The sequence below is a fragment of the Mobula hypostoma genome, chromosome 14 (genome assembly GCF_963921235.1).
Source record: "Mobula hypostoma chromosome 14, sMobHyp1.1, whole genome shotgun sequence".
In the NCBI taxonomy this organism is placed as follows: domain Eukaryota; kingdom Metazoa; phylum Chordata; class Chondrichthyes; order Myliobatiformes; family Myliobatidae; genus Mobula; species Mobula hypostoma.
Genome location: NC_086110.1, coordinates 48,230,100 through 48,254,293, shown reverse-complemented (window position 1 = coordinate 48,254,293; position 24,194 = coordinate 48,230,100). Strand labels below are relative to the sequence as shown.

Here is a 24,194-nt window from a genome sequence, read left to right as displayed (position 1 = left end):
TGTGTCTCAGCACATTTTTGCTGCAGTAGAGTGAGATATGGGATAAGATGAAAGAAACTTGGAAGGCCATGTGTGAGGGAAGAATTAGATTGAACTGAGAGTAGTTTGAAAGAGTTGGCACAACATCATGAGCTGAAGGATCTATACTGTACCGCACTGTTATATGTCCTTAAGACTTTTCCTGCTCTCACCTGAGCACGAGGCAGTCTCCTGCTCGAATATAAATCCCTTCTGCTAATCATCGACAAACTCAGTGATCACTTCCAGATTCAAAATACCAGAGCTAAATGAATATCACACCATCTCATGTCTTACTGACTGGCCCAGACTGAGCATGTAATGGATAAACAGGTCTTACCATAATGTGGGGGGCAGAGCAGTCATTCAGTGTCCACTGGGAGAAAGACCTGTGTTTGAGACACAGTAAGTTAGCCCTGCTATTACACAGCAGTACCCCACAATCACAAACACAAGAGATCCTGCAGATGTTGGAAATCCACAGTTACACACACAATTACTGGGGGAACTCAGCAGGGCAGGCAACATCTATGGAAAGGAATAAAGAAATGACATTTCAGGCTGAGATCTTTCAGGACTGGAAAGGAAGGGGGAAGAAGACAGATTACACTCATCCCCCCCCCCCCACACACACTTCTTATTTCGGCTTTCTCCCCCACCTTTTCCAGTCTTTGCCCAAAATTTCAACTGTTTATTCTTTACTAGTTCAAGAACAATGCCAGGTATTCTGAGCGCAGCATAGCAAAATGTTCTGTACAAGTTTAACAAAACCTCTCTGCCTTTTACCTGCCTTCTGAAAATCAATCCAGAAGTAGTTTAGTTACAAGTTAATGGCCATATTAAACTGCATTACTATTTCTATCTATTATGAATTTGTATCCCCAGATCCCTTTGCCCCTCCAACTCACTAGACAATTCCCTGGATTCTGTATGACTCCAACCTTGATTGCAAGTCCAATATGCCGCATTTCACTGAAGGCCTTTTAAACATCCAGAAGTATTAGATCACACCTTTGCTCCCATCTATTGTCTGTTACTTATCAACGAATTTAATACAGTAAGCGTGAAACTCTTGAATACAATCAGTGCCAGCTATTACATTTTTGATAGAGGATGTTTTCCTATTTCATCTTTGATTAAAATACAATTCAAATATAAAATAATTATAATTATATTTTAAAAATATAATTAATATACATAAGCTAAATCCAGAACTGTTTCTATTATAAAATATTGAAATCACAGTAGTTCTCAACCAGTCCAAAAGTGACACTTCGCACTAAAAATACACTAAAATTGAAAACATATATCTGAGATGCAATGTTGAAATCTTTATTTTTTATTAGACAAACTCGCAATATTTCCTCAAAAACTGATTTTACTTTGCAATATTTCAAATCAATTATCATTTATAATTTTAAAAAGCTTCAATTTTTTAATCAATAATCAATTCATTTTGATTCAAAAATAATATTACAATTCTTGCTTAAAATTCAAACTTATATCACAACATCAATTCAAAAGCTAGAGATATTGTGTAAACCTCAAATCAGAAATCATTGTCTCCTGAAAGTCAGTAATTAACTAATATACAGGCTCAGTATAGTGACTCTTGCACCACACTTCATTCTTGTATCGCTAAAAATAGCACGAAACGTCGACCACATATTTGGAACATACATCAACAATTACATTCATAAAACTTTTATGATCTTTGCTATTATTTCAGGAAAACAAATATACACTTTTTTTTACACAATAGTTTCTCTATTTTGATAAAAATAGTCATTTTACAAGAGATTTTATTCTGCTTTATTTGATTATACAATAGATTTAATTAAAATACTGAATTTTTTTTTACTAAAGAGTGCAAAGTTAATCTAGCAGAGCTGAGCCAAAAGGTAAAACTAAGCCAGTCTTTTATTGGCTAATTTTTAATAATATATTAACAAAACACAGTAAGTTTGGAAAAATTAGAAATAAAATTTACTCAGTTTTATCTTTAGATGCCACAGCCATCACATTTCTCAAATGGTTAGAAATGCAGACTAAACATTGAGAATGTTATTAAGTATGAGTCTTAAACTGATCTTAGTAATCCTCTTCTGCCATCACATCTACCACTTCTAATGAAATATAATTTTGAAAAACCATGATTTCAAAATGTGATTGCCCAATAAACAATTTCATGATATGGTTTATTAAATTAACCTTCACCTGTAACTGAAGTCCCACAATTCATTGCTGAAAATAAAAACAATAAAGTATTTTAACTAATTAGTGGAATATTGAGAGAAAATGTCTATCAAGTTCTGCAAGCTGATGCTATAATAAAATGTAATATATGTATTTTTAAAAGGCAACCATGTTGGATAATTGCTTGTATAAGTGTGCTTGTAAAAGTTTCTAAGCACTGTGCCAGAAATACAACATCTGCTGCTGGTCTTCATGAATCATCCTTGTGTGTCAAAGCAAATTACAAACCTGTAATTTATTCTGCACATTGTCTCATAGTTATAAGTACTTACTTTAAAAAAAATACACAAATTAACTAAAAAAAATAGAAAAATCACAATTGCAATTATTGTTGATTCTGAAGAAATGTTTTACATTCATTCTTGTGATAAACAGTTTCTTCATTATTCACACATCTGCTTGAGTTTTAGATTATTTTTCATAACTTGGACATTATCCAGTTAGTCTCTGTGGACTTGTTGAAAACTCAATTAATACATTAATGTGACATTACCTACTAAAAGAGAAAAATGCTTAAGAACAGAAGTCACCTCTGGTTTCTATGGCTTGCTATGGCATGTCCCTAATGATTCCCATGGTCTATGCCTGCAAGATGTTTGTTGTCTCTGTGCCTATTTGCTTTAAAGATAGTCCAGACAAACAAACACCTTGGTCCTCCAGGGTTGTGCAATGGTCAAAGATTTGTCTGATTGCCAGGGATAAAAGTAAAAAGGAAACTACTTGCATGAAGACAGAGCTCTTGACACCCAGAAAAAAATACAAGAGACAATTGTTTTTTTTTCAGGAAAATGTGGATAATGTCCAAAACAGGAAAGATGGCAGATGAGAAATCACACCTAAGGTGTTGGTGACAATACATAACAGAATCAGGAAGGTTAACAACAGCATTGGGAGAAACTCTGCTGCATACCTGATGGGACGATAGACAACATCTCAAAGAAGCAAACGACAAATTCTGTCACATTAATTTTATAAGAATGCCCTGCTTGACCTAAAACTTGTCAAGGTTGCGAAGAACAGCAAAGCAGAGATGGGGGAGTGGGAATGATGAACACTGTCTCTGTACCATGAAATTCTAGTCTACTGTACAAGAGACACACAACATTATGATGTCAACAAACTAATGTTCCCAGAAATACAAAAGCCTTTCGTACTGCTGTAGAACAACAGGTTTTAGCAGCATGCAGTCCATGTTGAAGAGGCAGGACAGTATCGAGAAATGGCACAAAATATCAATGATCAACAAACAGCAGCCAAGCCTGGTCAGACTGCAAACAGAAGAGTAGGTTTCACCAAGTACGAGCCCTGAAGGGAAAGGTTCTTAACATAAAATCCCACAGGTTAAAGGTCAAGTGCATTGAGCAGTACAGCAAGGCATACTGAGAGATCAAACACCATGTAACAGTGGACAAACACTGCATTGATAGCCTGGCAGCACAAACTGTACCTGTACCTAACATGAAACCATCTACTGTCTCAATGTTTTATCAGTGGCAAGCAGCAAACGACACTCCTCAGCAATAGAAAAGATCATATTGTGATAATGTATTCTTTTAAAAACAATGGGGAAACTCCTGATACAGTTAGTAAATTGCTCAAAATAAATGCTTAATAAGCAGTACCTGCCCCTAGGCCCAGCTTTCAAACATCAGTCTGAAAAACTGAAAAGGTGCAAATGAGTGAACCAATGGGATGAAGAAGCAAACATTTAATGTTTACATTAACTGGTATGATATTACACTTTCATCAGTGCCTATTAAGACGACGTATAAGATCACATTCCAGCACATATCAGAAGTAATTGGTATCCAGTAGAGAATGAGCCAGTGTTTAGAAAGAGCACAGACCATATCATTAATCTACAAAATATAACAGATCTAGGCTCAGACAGCAACAGCATCCCTGCATAGGTTCCACAGACTCTGAGAATACTTTAACAACATTTACAGGACTACCATGTGGACCAGGGTAGATGGGATCCTTGGTTGTATAATCAAATTAACTAAGTTAACTTCACATGAGGTGCTGATCAGCTTTGAAGACAAATCAGACCCAGTGCCCGAAATTCTCCTCAATACTGCCAGTGCAGAGTGATATACAACAGAAGATATGTCAAGAGATACTGGATGGACATCCTTCACATTCCTCGAAATCTCCGCAGATCACCTCAGTGTCCCTTCACATGTCCCAACAGCACATGCATGAAAGAAACAACTTACATTCAACCAGCAAATGAGAATAAAAATTAACTGAATAAAATACATTACGACCTTAAGAATGATGCACCATCATCAGTATGGATGTGGAATTGTTACTTGTAATGCAGAAACATTCACATACTTGGACAGTACCATCTGATAGGATGGTGGAACAAGCAAAGATATTCTAGAAAGATCACAAAAATATCGGGAATATCTTCAAAAGCTCAAATGTAGTCTGAAGAGCATCAAACTACAATACCCATTACCAACGACATTTATCAGTACTTCGCTGTGGGGCAGAGTGCTGGGGAATAATGGAGTCTTACATGTCCAAACTGACCCATTTGTAGAGCCTGCCTCCATACCTTTTGGCCCAGTACAATATTAACCAAGACCTGACTTTACAGTGCGGCCAAGATGTCAAAAGAACCATAGTCACTGAGAGAACTGTGAATTATTGGGCTATGTGCTTCAGAAGAAAGATGATTCCACATTAGAATAGCAAAAGATGAGTACCCAAAAACCAGTGAAAATGGAGCCACTCAAGGACAATGTGCTGCAAGTTGTAGAATCTAGTTGAAAAACCTGATGCAAAGCTGGAGAAACCTTGAGAGACTTGCCAGAAACAGACAGAGGTGGAAGAGCTTTGTTGAGCTGTAATGGACAATAAGTCACAGTTCATTTTTACATAAGCCTATGATAGATTCAGAGAAAGGACCATGCATTTCAATTATGAATGCAATGTTATATGTTATTCATTACACTTATTGAGTGCTAACCAATGAAAAAGCATTTTTGAAGATCAATTAAAGGGAAATATGGAAGTAAAGTTAACAAGTCCTTCATGGTACACATGGTCTTCTGAATGTCTAATGAGGCTTCCTTATTCAATGTTTCCTCTGAAGCTGCAAGCATTTATTACTCTTGACCAAAGCCTTCTGTTTCTTCAATAGCATACAGTAACTTCTCCTTTAGTTGCTCATAACTCTTGTAAGGAGGGAGGTCTAGACGATTGAAGCTGCAAAAAAAAAGACAGCACTATTCACTTACTTCAATCATATTTCATTTTTCATTATTAAGACCATAAGACATAGGAGTAGAATTAAGCCATTCAGCCCCTCAAGTCTGCTCTGCTGTTCAATCACAGCTAATTTATTAACTTTCTCAACACCAGTGATGATCTTATATTACACATTCTAAACTTGTACATATTTTTGTGAACAGGAAATTATTTTTTAAACAATATTGTTTTCTTAAAAATTAATTCTCTAGGTCAAATCTTCCTCAAGAACAGGTAAAGAACAAAACAATACAGCTGAACTGTAAAGAACTTGAGGAGTTTGTCAAAATATCAGCTTTCATCAATTCAGCTGCAATTTTGATGATTTTAACAGGAGGTAAAGAAAATAGAAAATTATCACTTGAGTCAAAAATAGTTAAGAGCAATTAATGATTGAGCTGTTTGCATACATCTTGTCAAATAATGAACTAGGGTTACAGTAACAAAGTGAATGCATCACAGTGACTGCACTCAGTAGCTTGGAGAACTGATCTGTAGATATGAAAGCCCACCACATCAACTGAGGAATTTAAATTCAGTTAAATAAATAAATCCAAAATAAAAACTTGTGCCAATAGGTGTGTTCATGAAATCATCAGGCTGTTGCAAAAAAAGGCATCTGGTACACTAATGTCTCTTTGGAAAGGAAATCTGGCACATACGCAATGATAATTCTCACATCCCTGTTTGTTGCTCCAAACTAAACCCTGACACGACAAATTAGTTCAAGGGCAATTAAAGAACGGACAAAAAAAAACAGCTTGCTAATAGTAGCTGGAACCCATAAATAAATAAAACAAAAGAAGGGGAAGAAAATATGATCTTCGTTTTGTGGGAGTTGGAGCTGTGTGATTGTCTAGCGATAATTTTAACAACTTGGCCACGCATGAAGTTCTAAGTCGTACTGCAATTGAAACAGTTTTATAACTTAAGTCTTTATGAACATAACTTCGTCTTTGAAGTCAGTTTTTATCCCTGGCAAACACAGACTTGACAGCTGTTTCCAGCTACAAAATGGGAGTAGCCAGGAAAAAAAAAACCTGCAATAGATATCTGTTCAATTTACTTTGGGAAAGTGGGAATAATGGTTAAAAATAATAAAGGAATCAGATTATGAGGCAAAAAGAAGGTGTTTATTTGTTAATTTTTAAATTGTGCCTAGCAAGAGAGGGTGTTAACATTAAATGAATAAAGCTGCTTCTGACATTTAACAGTTTTATTACTCTAATATTAGTGGTTCTTTTGGCAATCAAGTGAATAAATTGAAAACTCATTACTAACTGTCCAGCTGGGGACATAAACCTACATCTGAAGTGAAGCCAGTTAAAAACATTCAGGAAATTTGGAGAACAGTGAACAATGAGAGCACTGAAGATTCCAGCATTCGTTAGTGTTTCTTTAGAAACACTGTAAAACTGAATATTAAAATTTTAACCATTTTGATCAAACACAGGATTTACTATACTGATGTACTGCACTAGTAATCACTACAAAAACTTGCCATTCCCTGTAATGGCAGAAATATTAATGCAATCAAACATACAAGTCAGGAGCAAGCAAGACCATTCAGCCCTTCCAGTCTTGTCTGGCTGATCTGAATGTCATCTCAAATCTGCATTCCTCTCAACCCCAATAACCTTTCACTTCACTGCTTATCAATTATCTCCCTACATCTGTCTTAAAAGTATTCCAAGACTTTTATTCTATTACCCTTTAAGGAGCAGCTGTACATCAAATGCGTGCACAACTGTGTAAAACATACGACATACTTAGTTTGAAATAACAGCATTTTAGTACAATCTATAGAACTTATAAAAATGAAGCTCACAGTCAGTTTCAATTGAATGACTGGAATATTTCCTTTTAGTCCACACTCTGTGTTGAATATCTAGGCAAGACACTGAAGTGCTGAAATCCTGAACTACAGACCAGTAATTTTCATTGCCACTTGGGCAGTTTGCAGTCTAGTTAAACCGATCTGTGCTTTTCAGTCTATTTCTTTTCCTTCATGAGCTCTATCTGTTTCCATTTCTTAACATAGACCATTTACAGAAACCCTCTGTTTGCATCATCTGCCTCCAAACATAGTCATAGTCATACTTTATTGACCCAGGGGAAATTGGTTTTCATTACAGTTGCACCATAAATAATAAATAGTAATAAAACCATAAATAGTTAAATAGTAATATGTAAATTATGCCGGGAAATAAGTCCAGGACCAGCCTACTGGCTCAGGGTGTCTGACCCTCCAAGGGAGGAGTTGTAAAGTTTGATGGCCACAGGCAGGAATGATTTCCTATGACGTTCTGTGTTGCATCTCGGTGGAATGAGTCTCTGGCTGAATGTACTCCTGTGCCCACCCAGTACATTATGTAGTGGATGGGAGACATTGTCCAAGATGGCATGCAACTTGGACAGCATCCTCTTTTCAGACACCACCGCTGTCTCAAAGTTTTATCAGTCAATTTTCAATTCTAAACTCAATAAACTTCAGCTGATTGAAAACTATATCTCTCATATTGCTCTTTGTATCAAGTTCCACTTAGCATTTACCTATCAGCTCAATGGCCTACCTTAATTCCTTAACCCTGAGAACAGAAGCATCCCTTCTTAACTTGGGAGGGACCAATGCCCTCATGGGCATGTTTGCTAGAGCTACTGGGGAGGCTTTACAGTAAGAGGATGGGAACCAGAGTGTTAGGTCAGATGACGGAGCATTTGGTATAAAGGTAGATGCAATGTGCAGAGTGTGAGGAAGGATTGGCAGTGGGTAGGGTATAAATGCAGTCATTTGGATGGGTTGAACTGTGTTTATTCTAATGCAAGAAGCATTAAGAATAAGATTGGGCACCTCCTTAGTGCAAAAGGTTTAGGTGGGGCAGAATTTTTTTTTTATATATATCCACGAAGTGCTCCTGAAAATGTCTGCAGACAGAACTAGAGAAGAGGCCATAATGGATCTAGTACTAGGCAGTGATCCTGGTCACGTGACTGAACTCTCAATGGATAAATATTTTGGAACCTGTGACCACACTCCCTGACCTTAGCATAGCATTGTACAAGGACAGGACAGGCAATATGGAAAAGTATTTAATTGGGGGCAGGGTTAATCACAATGGTATTACACGAGAACTTGGGAGTGTAAATTGGGAACAGATACACTCAAGGAAATGTACAATGCAAATGTGGAAGTTGTTTAGGGCACATTTGCTTGGGGTTCTGTACAACACTGTCCCAATGACAGAGGGAAAAGATGGGACATTGAAGAAAACATGGTTGACAAAAGAGGTGGAACATTTAGTAAAGAAGAAGAAAGGGGCACACTTAAGGTTTAGGACACAAAAATCAGAAAAGGGAGTCAGGAAGAAGCTTATGAAAGGACTTAGAAGAGCTAGAAGGGTCATGAGAAGGCCCTGGATAGTAGTATTCAGAAAACCACAGGTATTCTACGCATACATGAAGGACAGGAGGATGACTGGAATGAAGGTAGAACCACTCAGGGATAAAGGATAAAGGGGCATTCTGTGTCTGGAGATGGAGGAGATGATGGAGAGGGGTCCTTCAGTGTACATCAAGGAGAAAAACCTTGACCAATAAGAGGTCATCGTAGAATAATCTAATGTGCTGGACTTTGTCAAGGTTAAGAAAGAAGCCGTTTTGGAAGTTTAGGACAGGGAAATCTCCGGGACTGGTTGGAATCCACCCCAGTTACTAAGGGAAGTAAAGGATGAGATTGCTAGGATACTGACAATGATCTCTGCATCCTCCCAGCCACAGCAGTGGTACCAGAGGATTGGAGGATGGCAAATGTATTCCTTTGTTCAAGAAAGGTATTAGGGATAATATTAAGAAATAAAGGCCAGTGAGTCTTACGTCAGTGATGGGCAAACTAATGCAGAAGATTCTTAGTGACAGGAATTGCAAACATTTTGAAAAGCATAGTCTGATTAGGGATAGTCATTATGGCTCTGTGAGGGGCTGATCATGCCCCACAAACCTGATTTGAGTTTTTTGAGAAGGTGATGAAACAAATTGATGAAGTAAGTGTCGTAATTGGTGCATATGGATTTCAGTAAGCTGCTTGACACGGTTCTCAACGATGCATGGAAACTTCGTTGCTTGGATTCAGAATTGCCTTGCCCACAGAAGGCAGAGGGTGAAAGTAGATGAAGTGTAGTATGCCTGGAGGTTGATGTATAATGGTGTTCCACAGGGGCTCTTCTTGACCCCATCTCTTTGTAATTTATATCAATGACTTGAATAAGGAAGTGGAAGGTTAAGGTTAGTTGGCAGATGGCCTGAAGGTTGGTGGTGGTGTGGACTATATAGGTTACATTGGGATATAGAGAGAATGCAAAGGCAGAGTACAAGGTTAATAGAAGCATTTTTAGCAGTGTGGAGGAACATAGAGATTTTGGCGTCTAAAGTCCACAGATCCTTCGAAGTTGTCACACAACTTGATAGGGTGTTTAGGAAGGTGTATGGTGTGCAGGCTTTCATTAGTCAGGGGACTAAGTTCAAGAGCTGTGAGGTAATGCTGCAGCTCTATAAAACTCTGGTTAGACCACAATTATAATATTGTGATCAGTTCTGGTCCCCTCATTATAGGAAGCACATGGAAGCTTTAGAGAGGATTTACCAGGGCGCTGCTTGGATTAGAGAATGTCTTATAAGGAAAGGTTGTGTGAGCCAGTGCTTTTCTCTTTGCAGCAAAGATGGATGAGAGGTAACTTGATAGAGGTGTATATGAGGTATATAAGAGACAGCCAGTACCTTTCTCCCCAGAGTAGCCATGGACAACACCAGAGGACGTCAATTTAAAGTGAGTGGAGGAAAGTTTAGGGAAGATGTCAGAGATCAGTTTTATTTATTTATTTTTACACAGAGAGCGGTAGGTGCCTGGAATACACTGCTGGAAGTGGTGATAGAGGCTGACACAATCAGGACATTTAAAAGATTATTAGATAGGCACATGGATTTAAGGGGAAAGGCTGTGTAGGAGGGAAGGGTTACATTGATTGTGGAGTACAATCGACAATCAATGTACAGTAGGTCAAAGGGCCCTGTACTGTGCTCTACTGTTTTACGATAGTTAACTTGCTAACTGACAGAGGCCAATTCTGGCATTTCTGTTCTTCAAGACTCTGTGAGTTCAGTCAGTGATAGTGTTTCTACTATTGTCGTGGTGAGATATATTAATACCTCCACAAACAGCTCATTGATGGATAAAATTGACACAGTCATCCAGTTCACCAAATAAACTGTAAGCTTCACGTGTTTTAGGATGTGCATTGTCAAACAATCTTATCATCCATAAAAATATTTCTCAAGATCAACTCAATATTACTTACCAAGTGTGACTTCTTGGAAGCCAACTATCCTTCCCAACCTTATCGATGCAGAATTTTTGAGGCCCATTGCTCCCTAAAGTAAAATATATGTTGTTTGAATATCATAATTATATCAATATATTTCAATGTCAGATTATCAAAGACACATCTATTTTGCTTGATTCCTGACTAAGTCTAAATCATGGCTGTACCAACACAAAACACCAGCAGAGATCAAGATAAACTCCAGGTTGTTGGAGTATTAAATGATTAAAGAGTACTAAATGTCTTAATATAATAAAAATTGAGATAAGAAGTCGGATGGTTACAATCTTGATGCAGGGCCACTGGTAACAATGTTTTGTGTTTTTTTTTACCAGTGGCCCTGCATCATTTTTTTTTTTTTTTTTTTTTTTTTAAAACATAAAGTAAAACTGGAAACTGTAACCTAATTTCTTACCTATTAACTCGGCAAAACCCCCAACCGGCAGGCGACATGTGCCAGTGACAAACTGCAACAATCTGATCCTTTTCTCATTGTCCATGTCTTTTACAACCTGATTACAGAGATCAACAGAGGATGGAAGTAACCACACATATTCAATAATGGCTTCATATTCATAGCAAATTATCTGCATAATTATCATCTCTATTTGCATTTTATCACCAGAGGTTTTGAAAGATCTGCTAGCTTTACCTGATGCTGGTCAAGTCCCACTTACTGAAATTTTATCAAGGTCATACAAAAAACAGAAAATGGTACTTTATGCAGCCTGGTCCAGTTAATTTTATTTCAGGTTTTCCAGCATTTGCAGTTTACTTTTTTATTTTAAAAGTCAATTACAAAACTGTGCTTAAGTAACTGAACTGTAATATCTAAATTAGATTTAATACATTTAGCCACAGTTCCAAATACTAAACAGCTGATTGGTCGTATTAATGCAGTTAAGATGTTTTTTTTGCCAAAATTTTTATATGTGTTTCAGGCATTACCAATTTTCGTTCCTAAATCTTTTTTTGATAAAGTCGACTCTAAAATTTCTTCATTTATTTGGCAGAATAAGAATCCGAGACTGGGTAAAATACATTTACAGAAAGCTAAGAGAGATGGAGGTTTAGCATTACCTAACTTTAGATTTTATTATTGGGCTATTAATATTCGACATATGAAATTTTGGTTACTTGACCGGGATATACTATCTATTCCTAAATGGGTAGCATTGGAATTACAATCTGTTCAGGGTTATACACTTGGTTCTATTTTAGGTTCATCTCTTCCTTTTGATTCGAAACGCCTTAAGCAGGTCTCTAACCCGATCGTTAAATATGCTTTGCGTATTTGGTTTCAATTCAGAAAATTTTTTGATATTAATCAATTCGGGTTAGCGATTCCTATTTTAGGTAACATATTTTTTCCTCCCTCTTTTACGGATCGCGCTTTTCAAACTTGGAAGACTAAGGGTATTTTACGGTTTTTGGATTTATTTTTAGATGGTTCCCTTATGTCTTTTGAACAATTATCTAATAAATATAACCTATCAAGAATACATTTTTTTAGATATTTACAAGTTAGAAATTTTCTAAGTACTATACTTCCTTCCTTTCCAATGCTTCCTCCTATATATATTTTAGATTCGATAATTAACCTTAATCCATGTCAGAAAGGTGCATCGGCTATGATTTATAATATTATTATGAAACTCAGGAAAGCTCCATTTGATAAGATTAGGGTAGATTGGGAACAGGAATTGGGGCTTACCATTTCTGTGGATGATTGGGGGCAGATTTTACAATTAGTTAATACTTCCTCTATTTGTGCTAAACATTCCCTAATTCAATTTAAAGTGGTGCATAGAGCACATATGTCCAAAGATAAGTTAGCGCGTTTTTACTCGCATATTAATCCTTTCTGTGATAGATGTTCGGGGCAGATAGCCTCTTTAACTCATATGTTTTGGTCTTGCCCTACTTTGGAAACTTTTTGGAGAGATATTTTCAATATTATTTCTAAGGTATTAAATATAGATATCTCTCCTCACCCTATTACTGCTATCTTTGGACTACCTAAAATTTCTAGTAATCTTTCCCCTTCAGCCCGTAGAATGATTGCATTTCTTACTTTAATGGCGAAAAGATGTATTTTACAACATTGGAAAGAGCTTAATGCTCCAACTACCTTTTTTTGGTTTTCTCAGACGATTTTATGTTTGAATCTGGAGAAAATTAGAAGTAACCTTTATGATTCTTCATTTAAATTTGAACAGATTTGGGGACCTTTTATTCGATATTTTCATTTAATGTAATATTTACCCTTCTTGTTTTTTTTCACTGTTTTAATGGAGGTCGGGATTGAGGACGTGATTTTAAGTTTAACTCTGTTTGGTTTCAAGTTAGCCCATTGCTTTGCTTTGCTTTTAGTTAGTTGCACGGTGGGTTTTTTTTGGGGGTTTTTTTTTCTTTTTTTCCATTGATATATATAAAACCAAATACTAAACAGCGATAGAAAATAGCCATTCTCCTCAATTTATAACTTGTAATTTTCATTATAATTTAATTAGATTAAGAAGCATATAGTTAGAATTATGTTCCCAATCTTATACCTGTTACAACAATTCCTTAATTATTGTATACCAAAGATAATTCTTTGACAACTGTTGAAATGTTCTAGGATTATGAAAATAACCAGGTACATAAACATATAGTGCAATAAATCTAGTTTCCAAAGAAAATTAAAGAAATATTCCCTCTAGAGAATAACATCATTTTATTTTAAAATAAAAGAGAAAAAAAAAACTCTTCCTCAAACTCTTCCTCTTGCAACTTATTCCATATACACACCACGCTCCACTTGAAAAGGTTGCCCCTCAGGACCCTATTAAATATTTTCCCTCTCACCTTAAACCTATACCCCCTAGTTTTAGACTCCCTTACCCTAGGAAAAGGACTGTTAGCTTCCACATTATCCATGCCTCTGCTAATTTTAAACACTTCTATAAGGTCACCACTAACTCTCCTCTATTCCAAGGATTAAAGACTTAACCTGGCCAAACTCTTCCTATAACAGAGACTCTCTAGTCCTGGCAAAATAATCACAATTTTTTTCTGAAATCTGATTAAAAAAAAGTAAACATTTGAATCATTTAGTACGAATCTTTTAGTAAATGCATTGTTCAAATGTAAAAGCAGATCAGCAGCATATTAAGAAAAGATTAAACTCAAATCCTACAGAAGATGTTGTGCGAGACAATGTGCAGTGGATGTGATCTACACGGATTTCAGTAAGGCAGTTGACAAGGTTCCACACGGTAGGCTTATTCAGAAAGTTAGAAGGCATGGGATCCAGGGGAGTTTGGCCAGGTGGATTCAGAATTGGCTTGCCTGCAGAAAGCAGAGGGTCATGGTGGAGGGAGTACATTCAGATTGGAGGATTGTGACTAGTGGTGTTCCACAAGGATCGGTTCTGGGACCTCTACTTTTCGTGATTTTTATTAACGACCTGGATGTGGGGGTAGAAGGGTGGGTTGGCAAGTTTGCAGATGACACAAAGGTTGGTGGTGTTGTGGATAGTGTAGAGGATTGTCGAAGATTGCAGAGAGACATTGACAGGATGCAGAAGTGGGCTGAGAAGTGGCAGATGAAGTTCAACCCGGAGAAGTGTGAGGTGGTACACTTTGGAAGGACAAACTCCAACGCAGAATACAAAGTAAATGGCAGGATACTTGAAAGTGTGGAGGAGCAGAGGTAACTGGGGGTACATGTCCACAGATCCTTGAAAGTTGCCTCACAAGTAGATAGGGTAGTTAAGAAAGTTTATTGAGTGTTAGCTTTCATAAGTCGAGGGATAGAGTTTAAGAGTCGCGGGGTAATTATGCAGCTCTATAAAACTCTGGTTAGGCCACACTGTGTCCAATTCTGGTCGCCTCACTATAGGAAGGATGTGGAAGCATTGGAAAGGGTACAAAGAAGATTTACCAGGATGCTGCCTGGTTTAGAGAGTATGCATTATGATCAGAGATTAAGGAAGCTAGGGCTTTACTCTTTGGAGAGAAGGAGGATGAGAGGTGACATGATAGAGGTGTACAAGATAATAAGAGGAATAGATAGAGTGGGTAGCCAGCGCCTCTTCCCCAGGACACCACTGCTCAATACAAGAGGACATGGCTTTAAGGTAAGGAGTGGGAAGTTCAAGGGGGATATTAGAGGAAGGTTTTTTACTCAGAGAGTGGTTGGTGCGTGGACTGCACTACCTGAGTCAGTGGTGGAGGCAGATACACTAGTGAAATTTAAGAGACTACTAGACAGGTATATGGAGGAATTTAAGGTGGGGGTTATATTGGAGGCAGGGTTTAAGGGTCGGCAAAACATTGTGGGCTGAAGGGCCTGTATTGTGCTGTACTATTCTATGTTCTAAGTTCTATAATTAAGCAACTTATCTGGAACTCTGATCTACACCCCTGCCCTCACAATCCCACTCCACACTGGCATCTGTAATGTCTGGAATTACAATTTTCAAAATGCATTACCTATTGATAAGTGTACTGATATAGGGCGAATGAGTGTAATTTAAAAATTAAGAACAATTTATGCATTAATCATTCTTTCAGAATAGTATTTAGGTTGGCTGTATGCTAAAAACATAAACAACAGACTGTTTAACATTATCCGTGATCTGGGAAGTTATGGACTTGCCAGTTAATACACAAAGCAACCACTCTGTGCAAGGATTCCAAAAAAAATAAGCTTCATTTATGTTTGCAGCTAGTTTCTCCGAAATATAACCATTAGTTGATATTGTGTTTCATGAAGTACAATATTCCTTTTGGGACACATCTTTACATTTTTACTAATTTTTGAGTTGATATTTAATTTGCCCAAATCTCATATTGTACTGCTTTCCTGTAGTCCTCCATAAATGTTGCTGCTCTCAAAGTTTGCAGGTTTTCTGATATTCTGGGTTTAAATTTGCATGCTGCTATTAAACATTTTAAAAGATGTGCCTAACTGGTCAACTTACCTGTGGGGAAAAGAAACAACTAAGGGAAGTTAAATCTGCATGGAATATCTAGACAAGATGCTCAGGAGATGTCAGCTGGTATCACAGGAAAATGGGCAAAATTGTGGAACAATTCAATTCTCTAAATTCCTCAGCAACAAAAGGCACAGACTTAAGTTATGATAGTGTAAGCTTGCTTTGATGATCCTTACAAACAGCTTGCCAGCAGCTGTTCTAACACTGACCTATACAAAATAAATTGTCAGTCCTTTTTGGTCTGACATGGTTAGGATAACTCACCTGCCAGAACCACTGGATTGGCTTGCTATTCTTTGTATAATGACGATAGATGGTGTTCTTCTGCCAGTCAGATAAGTCAATTTCTTGCATTCCACATAGCATTAGCTGTAAGTAGGAAAAAAAAATTACCATCTCTGATGAAACACAATTGTCGAATAATTGGATATTGTTATGGTACAAAGATTTTATGCATTTTAATGCTTTGAGTTTTGTATATTTTATTTATTACAAAATAACTAACAATTTTAATATTACTTGTGCTTAACTACACACATAACTATTTACTCTAACACAACTGAAACTCATTAATCATATCTATTTAATTCAAACAACTTATTAAGCAGTTCAGGACACATGGGGTGGTGTTTCAAATGTGACATGCTGATTTATCTTAAAATCACAATAAGAGGAAATTGTGGATTACAAATCAGCCTTATTGATTAACAATTGCTTTGATGTTGATCTTGAATAGCTAACGATGAAAGAACAGAACTTTTTAAAGAAAGCATATTAAGTAAATTCAACCGTTTATAATAGCAATATGTTATTAAGAACAGTTCTGTTGAGAAATATGGACAGTACATTAAAAGTACTTGGAAATCGATTGTGTTTGGAACACAATATGAAAGTAAATAAAAAACTCTGAATAAGGAGTAAGTGGGAAAGGTAAAAGTGATGGGAATTGAATTTATTCATTAATTGCAAAAAAAAACAGTAGAACAAATAATACATGAGGGGAAAATTCTACAAAATAAAACAGTATTATAATTAAACTGAGGAATGTAAAATTAAAAGGAACTATAATATATGGGATGTAGTAGTGTTACATCTTAACAAGAAATGGACACAGCCAGGAATGAGAGAAAAGATTTAAAATATCATGTAAATCATCTAATTTGAATAACATTTCATACAAATACCTCAGTAAAAGAAACATACAGATTATCTGTGCCAGTAACGGTGAAAACAAGAACAGCTCAGATGTGCACTGTTATTGAGAATTGTGAGGCTTGATTCTGCTCTGCTTTTGCACATAGATACAGATGACAACATGAACCTTGACACTGGTCCAGCTCCTCCAAGCTTTTCTCCAGCTGGAAGATGTCATCTGAAACTGGACACCCAATAATATCAGGTGCCTCAAATTTTCACTTGAAAAGAAAATTATGCATGAATTCAGTGATTTTCAGGGCCTGATTTGTTCACACTAAATATTAAAAGATTTATACGTTTTCTTAGACTATATCAATGAACTTGGAAGAATATCTGTAGATAAATAGGCACTGATAGAACAGGCGTACTACCAGATACAATGTCTAGGTTGTCTCTCTACAGAAAATTCCAGCCTAATGGATCTACACTTAAATAACTTTGCATTGAAATGTTTTAAAACTGTAATATACAGTATATCTGTAACTCTGCCTACACTTTACAGAAACGCAGTATCAATTTTAATTAGTACATGCTTGTTTAAACATGATTGAAAATCTAATAGTGACAGCAAAGTAAGAGAAAAAACCTAATTGACTGGTGTGCAGTTTTTTATTGAGATACAGTGCTAGGTAGGCCCATCGAGCCACACCGCCCAACAATCCCCGGTTTAACCCTGGCCTAATAACTGGATACAATGACCAATTAACCTACCAACCAGTCCGTCTTTAGAATGTGGGAGGAAACCGGAGCACCCTGAGGAAACCCACACCCTCACAGGGAGAACATATAATCTCCTTACAGGCAGCAGTGGGAATTGAACCCTGGTCACTGGTACTGTACATTGTGCTCACCACTACACTACTGTGCCGTTCTTATAAATATATATAAACATATATTACATATTTATATATTACATGTTTATATATAAACACATTAGTGGCTTGATCTTTCATTTTAATATACTGTACAGGAAGTACACTACTTAATAACTACATTATCTTTTTCTATGCACATCATTCACATGGAGAAAAATAAATAAAATTTACCAGAGGGCTAAAATTCTTTATCCCTGGAATGTTATTTCTAGGATTAAAATCATAGCCTTTTAAAGATGGCAAATTAAGATATCAATTGCACTTCATGTATTTATAGCCCCCAGGAAATGCTACACTGAATTCTAAAGCATTAGCGACTATACCCAGCAGAGTCCCAGCTGAAGTGAATTAAGATCTGATGATGCAAAACAAATACAGATCTTAATTGAAAGGTCAACAAGTAATTTATACTTCTGGTGAATGGAAAACTAAGGAGGTGAAAGAAACCAATCTTCGAATGCATTTTTAAACTAACCAGTGTTACATTCGGACTTCCTAGGGTTGCGGTGGCTGTCATTAGCCTTCAGCACCCACTATGTTGAAAGTTCTGGCCTAATCTGGATAAAAATCCAAAATGAAATGAAATATCATCAAATACTAACAAAGTCCTCCAAGTGGACCACAATCTTGTCCGGGGTTTGGGGGTTTGCGTGCCTCAATGACCTGGAGGGCCATGTTGGCTGGAGTCAAGGCTTTATACTTTGGTTCTTGGTAGGGTCACCCATGTCAAAGGGTAGAGGTCAGACTAAGTGATCCACCAGTCCTCCAGGTTCGGGGGTTCAGCTCAGGGTCAACAACCCTAACCAGTAAAACAGCAATTAAGAATCCTTCCACATTTGAGTGCAACTGTTTTCTTGAGTCTCCACCCAAATTATGCATGACTGACAGTGGTGAAAACCGAGAGGAAGCTACTGACATGATGAAGGCAGCCCTGAAAACGGCCAGAGATGGAGGACCAGCATTGCTGCCCTAAACACCAGCAACACAGTGGGCAAATCGAACTGACTAACAAGGTAGACCCTATCTATTTGCTAGTGTAACTGCTTTTTCCGAATGTAATTCTAGGTGAAGGTGAATGAGGGAGAATACCTCAATATCCAAAGAGAATGTTGCACATTTCAAGAGGTAAAAATTGTCTATAATGTATCTGAGACCGTTTCCACCCCTCTACTCCTCCCATCAGGAGCAATTATATATAAACTGGACTATGTTGACCAATTGGACTGACACCAAAAGCTACATACTTCTTATTCCTTTGTGTCAGGATTATTTTTCGCCATGGTTATTCACTCTTAATGTTATTAACACATTATTCATTTTCTGGCACTCATCCTGAACATTTAAGCCAAAGAAAGGCTGAATAAGCAAGGATTGTTTTTTTCCAAACAGAAGAGGTTGAAAGAATACTTAATTATAAGATGTATAAAAATATTAAGGGGCTAGATATCCCTTTAATGGAATAATTTCTGACTGTATTTCTATTAACATAGAACACATAGTATGTCCCACTATTCATATCAATCTTATTCCTCACTCAGCTAATTTATTTATAATAAAAATCAAAAATGTGGAACACACTGCAGGTCAGGTAACATCTGCATAAATAGAAACAAGTATTACAGGTCAAATGCCTTTGTCTGGGACTGGGAAACCAAAAACAAATCTGTGTTAAGTTTCAGAGAAATTGTACAGGGATGGATTAGATAAAGGGAATATAGCAGTTGTGATATGACTATCAAATCTCTCCTCATTCTGTTACGCTCCAGAGATGAAGGGTGATTTGACAGAGGTATACCAAATTATGAGCTGCAGAAATAGGGGAAATGCAAACAGGCTTTTTCCACAGAGTCTGGGTGAGGCGAGAGCGGGAGGCCATGGGTTAAGTGTGAAAGGTGACTTGTTTAAGGGGAATACGAGGGGAAATCTCTTCACTCAGAGGGCAGTGAGAGTGTGGAACGAGCTGCCAGCTGAAATGGTGGATATGGATTCGATTTCAACAAACACTGAAGAGAAATTTGGATAGGTACAAGGATGGGAGGGGTATGGAGGGGTATGGTTCCGGTGCAGGTGGATGGGACAAGGCAGCTTAATGGTTTGGCATGGACTAGATGGGCCAAAGGGCCTGTTTCTGTCCTGTAGTACTCTATGAGGCCAGGTTTATCACGAGTCATCCATTCAATTTAACAGTTTATTCATTTTTTTAAAATACCTTTTCAGGATCAGGGCATTTCTGGCAAGACCATTATTTATTGCCTACCCTAAGTGCCTCTTCGGTGAAGCACTTTAAACAAGCCGCCCTCACATTTAAGGTACTCCCACAGTTCTGCTGGATTGAGAGTTCCTGGATTTAGAGCTAGCAACAATGAAGCACCAGTTATATATTTCCACGTTAGAATGCTTGGAAGGGAACCTGTAAGTAGTGGCTGTTACAGGTGCCCACTGACCTTGCCCTTCTTGGAGGTAGTAGAGATCTGGAGTTTATGAGGTTGTGTCAGAGTAATTTGGGCAAGCAACTACAGTATATTTTGTAAATTATATGCACAGCAACTACTGTGTAATAGTGGTGGAGGGAATTAACGTTTAGTTGGTTGATAGGATGCAAATCAAGGGGTCTGCTTTGTCTAGGGCCGAAACATCAACTCTTTATTCCTCTCCATAGATGTTGCCTGCCCTGCTGAGTTCCTCCAGCACCTTCTGGATAGTTCTGAGTTCCACATGTTTTCTTGACACTGCACTCATCCAGGCGAGAAGAGTATTCCATCAAACTTCTGACTTTTGTCTTGCAAATAGCGGAAGGCCCTTGGGATGTTGGGATGTGTCACTTGTTTAAGAATAGCCAGACTCTGATCTCCTCTTCTCATCACAGTTTTTGCGTGGCCAATCCAGTATACTTCCTGGTCAATGGTGACCCACTTGGATATGCTGCTGAATGTGACTGGTAGGCGGTTTGGCTCTCCTTTTGTTTGGAGACTGTTACTGCCTTGCACTTCTGGAGTGCAAATATTGCCACTACTTACCATCCCATTCCTGACTGTTGTTGTTCCAAGACATTTGAAAACTAATCAAATTAATTAAAACAGATTTATTATTTTCTTTTTCTATAAAACACACAATTAGAAACAACAAATTAAAGTAAATTTGCTTTCTAACCTACAGAGAATCCCCAATGAAATTACTGAGATCTCAGACCTTGGGTCTAACCAAGCACAGGATCTGAATGGTGAGACTGTGTTCTACTCTGACACTCCACATAGAATATCTGTCGCTCTGTAAGTGAACAGTTAATGCATCAAGGCCAGGACTTCCCTCCACTGTATGGCTAAGCACTGGTGGTTACTTTCAGGAAGGCCATCAGCAGCCAGAAAGATTCAGTCCAATACAAAACAATCTGCAAGTATAGGACAACTGCCTGCTTCAGAGGGGAATCCAAATAGCTAAGGCATCCTTTAAATCTTCAAATCTTCAAATATAATAATCTATTGAAGTAAAGGAAATAGAAAGTAGAATTTAATTTTCAAACTGTCAAATGGATTGTTGAGTGAAAAATAAGAGCATCAGCCCCATGGATTTGAGTGCTGCCTTTAAAACTTGTTTGCTACAGAGCTATTGAAACAAGTATTTGTTTCACAGATGGATTAATTGGTTTCCACTGCATTGATCTTACATTAGATTAAGTGAGTATGGCTGCAGACTTTTACCTCTAGTTCCTTTTCATCAAAATACCGCAGCCATTCTAAAGGCACCACCTCATTGAAACCATCCAAGAAAGCTTTGGTTTGTTCCTCAACTCCACGGGTGAATCTCCAGTCGGTCAGCAACCTAACAAGAAAGCAAGCACAAATGAACACGGGTTCCTGTAAATATTTGACAGTGACTAAGGCAAATTATGTCTACTGATGGGTCTTGGCAGCAGTGGATTGAAAAACAGCTTTACATTTACTGGAATCAGCTCCACTGCCAAAGAGAGGAATGGCATAGAGATAGTTGTGATGGAAAATGAAGCAGGCATGATTCTATGAAAATCTTCCAAAATAACACATTGTTTCAAAAAACTGGCATCTAAGACATTGCAGCTGGCTTGCTTCCAATTTGGTGTTCCTAATATTCTTCTCTTTTGTTAATTTATATATTTTTCTTTGGACTAGAATATAGAAAATTGAGTCAAATATATAATGATTAACAGAAAAGCCGGGCAGATAAGAAACCAAACTATATAAAATAATGCTGATTTGATGCAATATGTATTTTTTCAATACAGCATATTTTACATTGTATCTAGTTTAATTCTCCCTGCTGATCTAGAAAAATGAAAAACAAAACTTTCCAAACTAAAATCCAAGATATAGAATTATAGTTAACCTCATATACTCCTCCTTATTTTCTTCAATGACCATAATATTTTCTCCATCTTTCTTCAGCTCATGAGTTGTTACTTTCCCCAATATTTCCATATCCTGTGCAAAATACAGTTCTAAGCCGCACTCTTCTATATTGTTTTCCCTGAAAGAGAAAAGTATTAAACGGATTTTTTTAAAAAAGCACAAGGATTTCCATCCCCTCAATACTGTATTGATTTCCCGTTTCCTGAATCAATTACAAATTTTTGCAATACCCTGCCCTCTGTGAAATTATATCCAGATATATTTTCCTGTAGCAATCAAAATAGAAAAACAATATTCTAATAATTTCTGCAAATTTTATGGTACATGAAAACATAGTATCAATAATTTTGCAATCAGCTGGTCTGTTTGTTCACATAAAAGCTAAATAATATCAAATATTTACTTGATCCACAGCAGAGAGTTGTAGAATTCTGGATCAATTGATTCCAAGTCTTTCATGGTGGGATTCTTATTCAACATTCTTTTATAAAATGGCAAGGTGAATCCTGTATCAATAAATTTACCATGGTAAAGTGCCTAGAACAAAACAAAAACTGTCACTTTTTTAATAATACAGGTCAAAGAAAAGTGCAAAGCATTCAGTTTCCACCAGGGCTTCCAACAAGTGTTCCCAGATCCCTTCTGAGATTCTCTCATGCAGTAGTCAAAGCTGCAATATCATGAGGCTAGAATGATGGCAGATGAAAACATTTAAGATTATGGTAGGGAGACTAAAATCATGGATTTTTAAGAAACCTGAATTGAGGAGATGAAGGTATCATAGAGAGTTGGAGCTTTTAAAGAGATTGAGTTGACAGATAGTATTGGTGAATGTTTTGGTAATAAAGGCATGGATGATGGTTTTGGTGATTTTGGCAATTGGGTGAAGCTGGAGAAGGTATTATTATAGAGGTCGAAATAGAGGTCAAAAGCTCGTTTTCAGATCAGCTATGACAACTAGGTTCTAAAATGCCTGATTCAGGTTTAGATAACAGACAACTGAAGAGAATGTTTGAATCAATGACTATGGAAAAAACTGGTCTTCCCAATATTTATCTGCTAAAATATTCTGCTCATTCAGTAATGCATGTCAAGTAACGAGTCAAGTAGGCTTAGCTCATTGCCGGTAACCAACAGGAACACAAGAAATGCAGCTATGATCTACGGAAAGTCATCAAGGCAGCGAAACAACAATATTCAGACACAACTCTCCACCTACAACACACGCAGCTTATGGCAAGGTCTGCACACCATAGCAAACATCAAAGCTAAGCGCAATGGTGCTGCCAACATCGCTGCCTCTCTCCTAGATGAGCCAAATCTTTTTACGCTCGGTTCGATGTTGCCAACACTGAGCCCCCGAGGAGAGCCGCTGAAGTGACCTGCATCTTGGTCATCTCTGAGGCTGAGGTATGCAGGTGTTTCCAATGAGTGGACAGTCACAAAGCTGCGGGACCGGACGGCATCCCGGGGTGAGTACTCAGGATGTGTGCAGCACAACTGGCAGCTGTGTTTACAGACATTTTAATCTCTCCCTCTCCCAGTGTAGAGTGCCCTCCTGCTTCAAAACATCCACCATTGTCCCTGTACCTAAAAAGACCAAGGTAACATGTCTGAATGGCTGACGTCCTGTCGCACTCACCTCAATAATAAGCAAATGCTTTGAGAGGCTGGTCGAGGACGACATCTGCAGCTTGCTACCACACACACAGGACCCCTGACAATTTGCCTACTTACACAACCGATCGACAGATGACGCAATACCACAGCTCTGCACACTGTCCTTACACATCTGACAGGAAGTCCAGGATCGAGCTGCTCAACGCAGAGACCTCGGCCTTCACCC

General features: G+C 37.5%; 1 protein-coding gene across 5 annotated transcripts in view; it reads right to left on the bottom strand.

The window, feature by feature from the left end:
• Positions 1–1,333: 1,333 nt before the first annotated feature.
• wwp2 (WW domain containing E3 ubiquitin protein ligase 2) overlaps positions 1,334–24,194 on the bottom strand; it is a 196,403-nt gene continuing 173,542 nt past the window's right edge. For all 5 annotated transcript variants that reach the window (XM_063067102.1, XM_063067103.1, XM_063067105.1 and 2 more), the window contains 7 exons: positions 22,752–22,885; positions 22,326–22,466; positions 21,665–21,785; positions 16,159–16,263; positions 11,326–11,422; positions 10,887–10,959; positions 1,334–5,493 (listed from right to left, as the gene is read on the bottom strand). In XM_063067102.1, the coding sequence (XP_062923172.1) occupies positions 5,394–5,493; positions 10,887–10,959; positions 11,326–11,422; positions 16,159–16,263; positions 21,665–21,785; positions 22,326–22,466; positions 22,752–22,885 (771 nt within the window). In that variant the 3' untranslated portion in view covers positions 1,334–5,393. The remainder of the gene's footprint in view (positions 5,494–10,886; positions 10,960–11,325; positions 11,423–16,158; positions 16,264–21,664; positions 21,786–22,325; positions 22,467–22,751; positions 22,886–24,194) is intronic.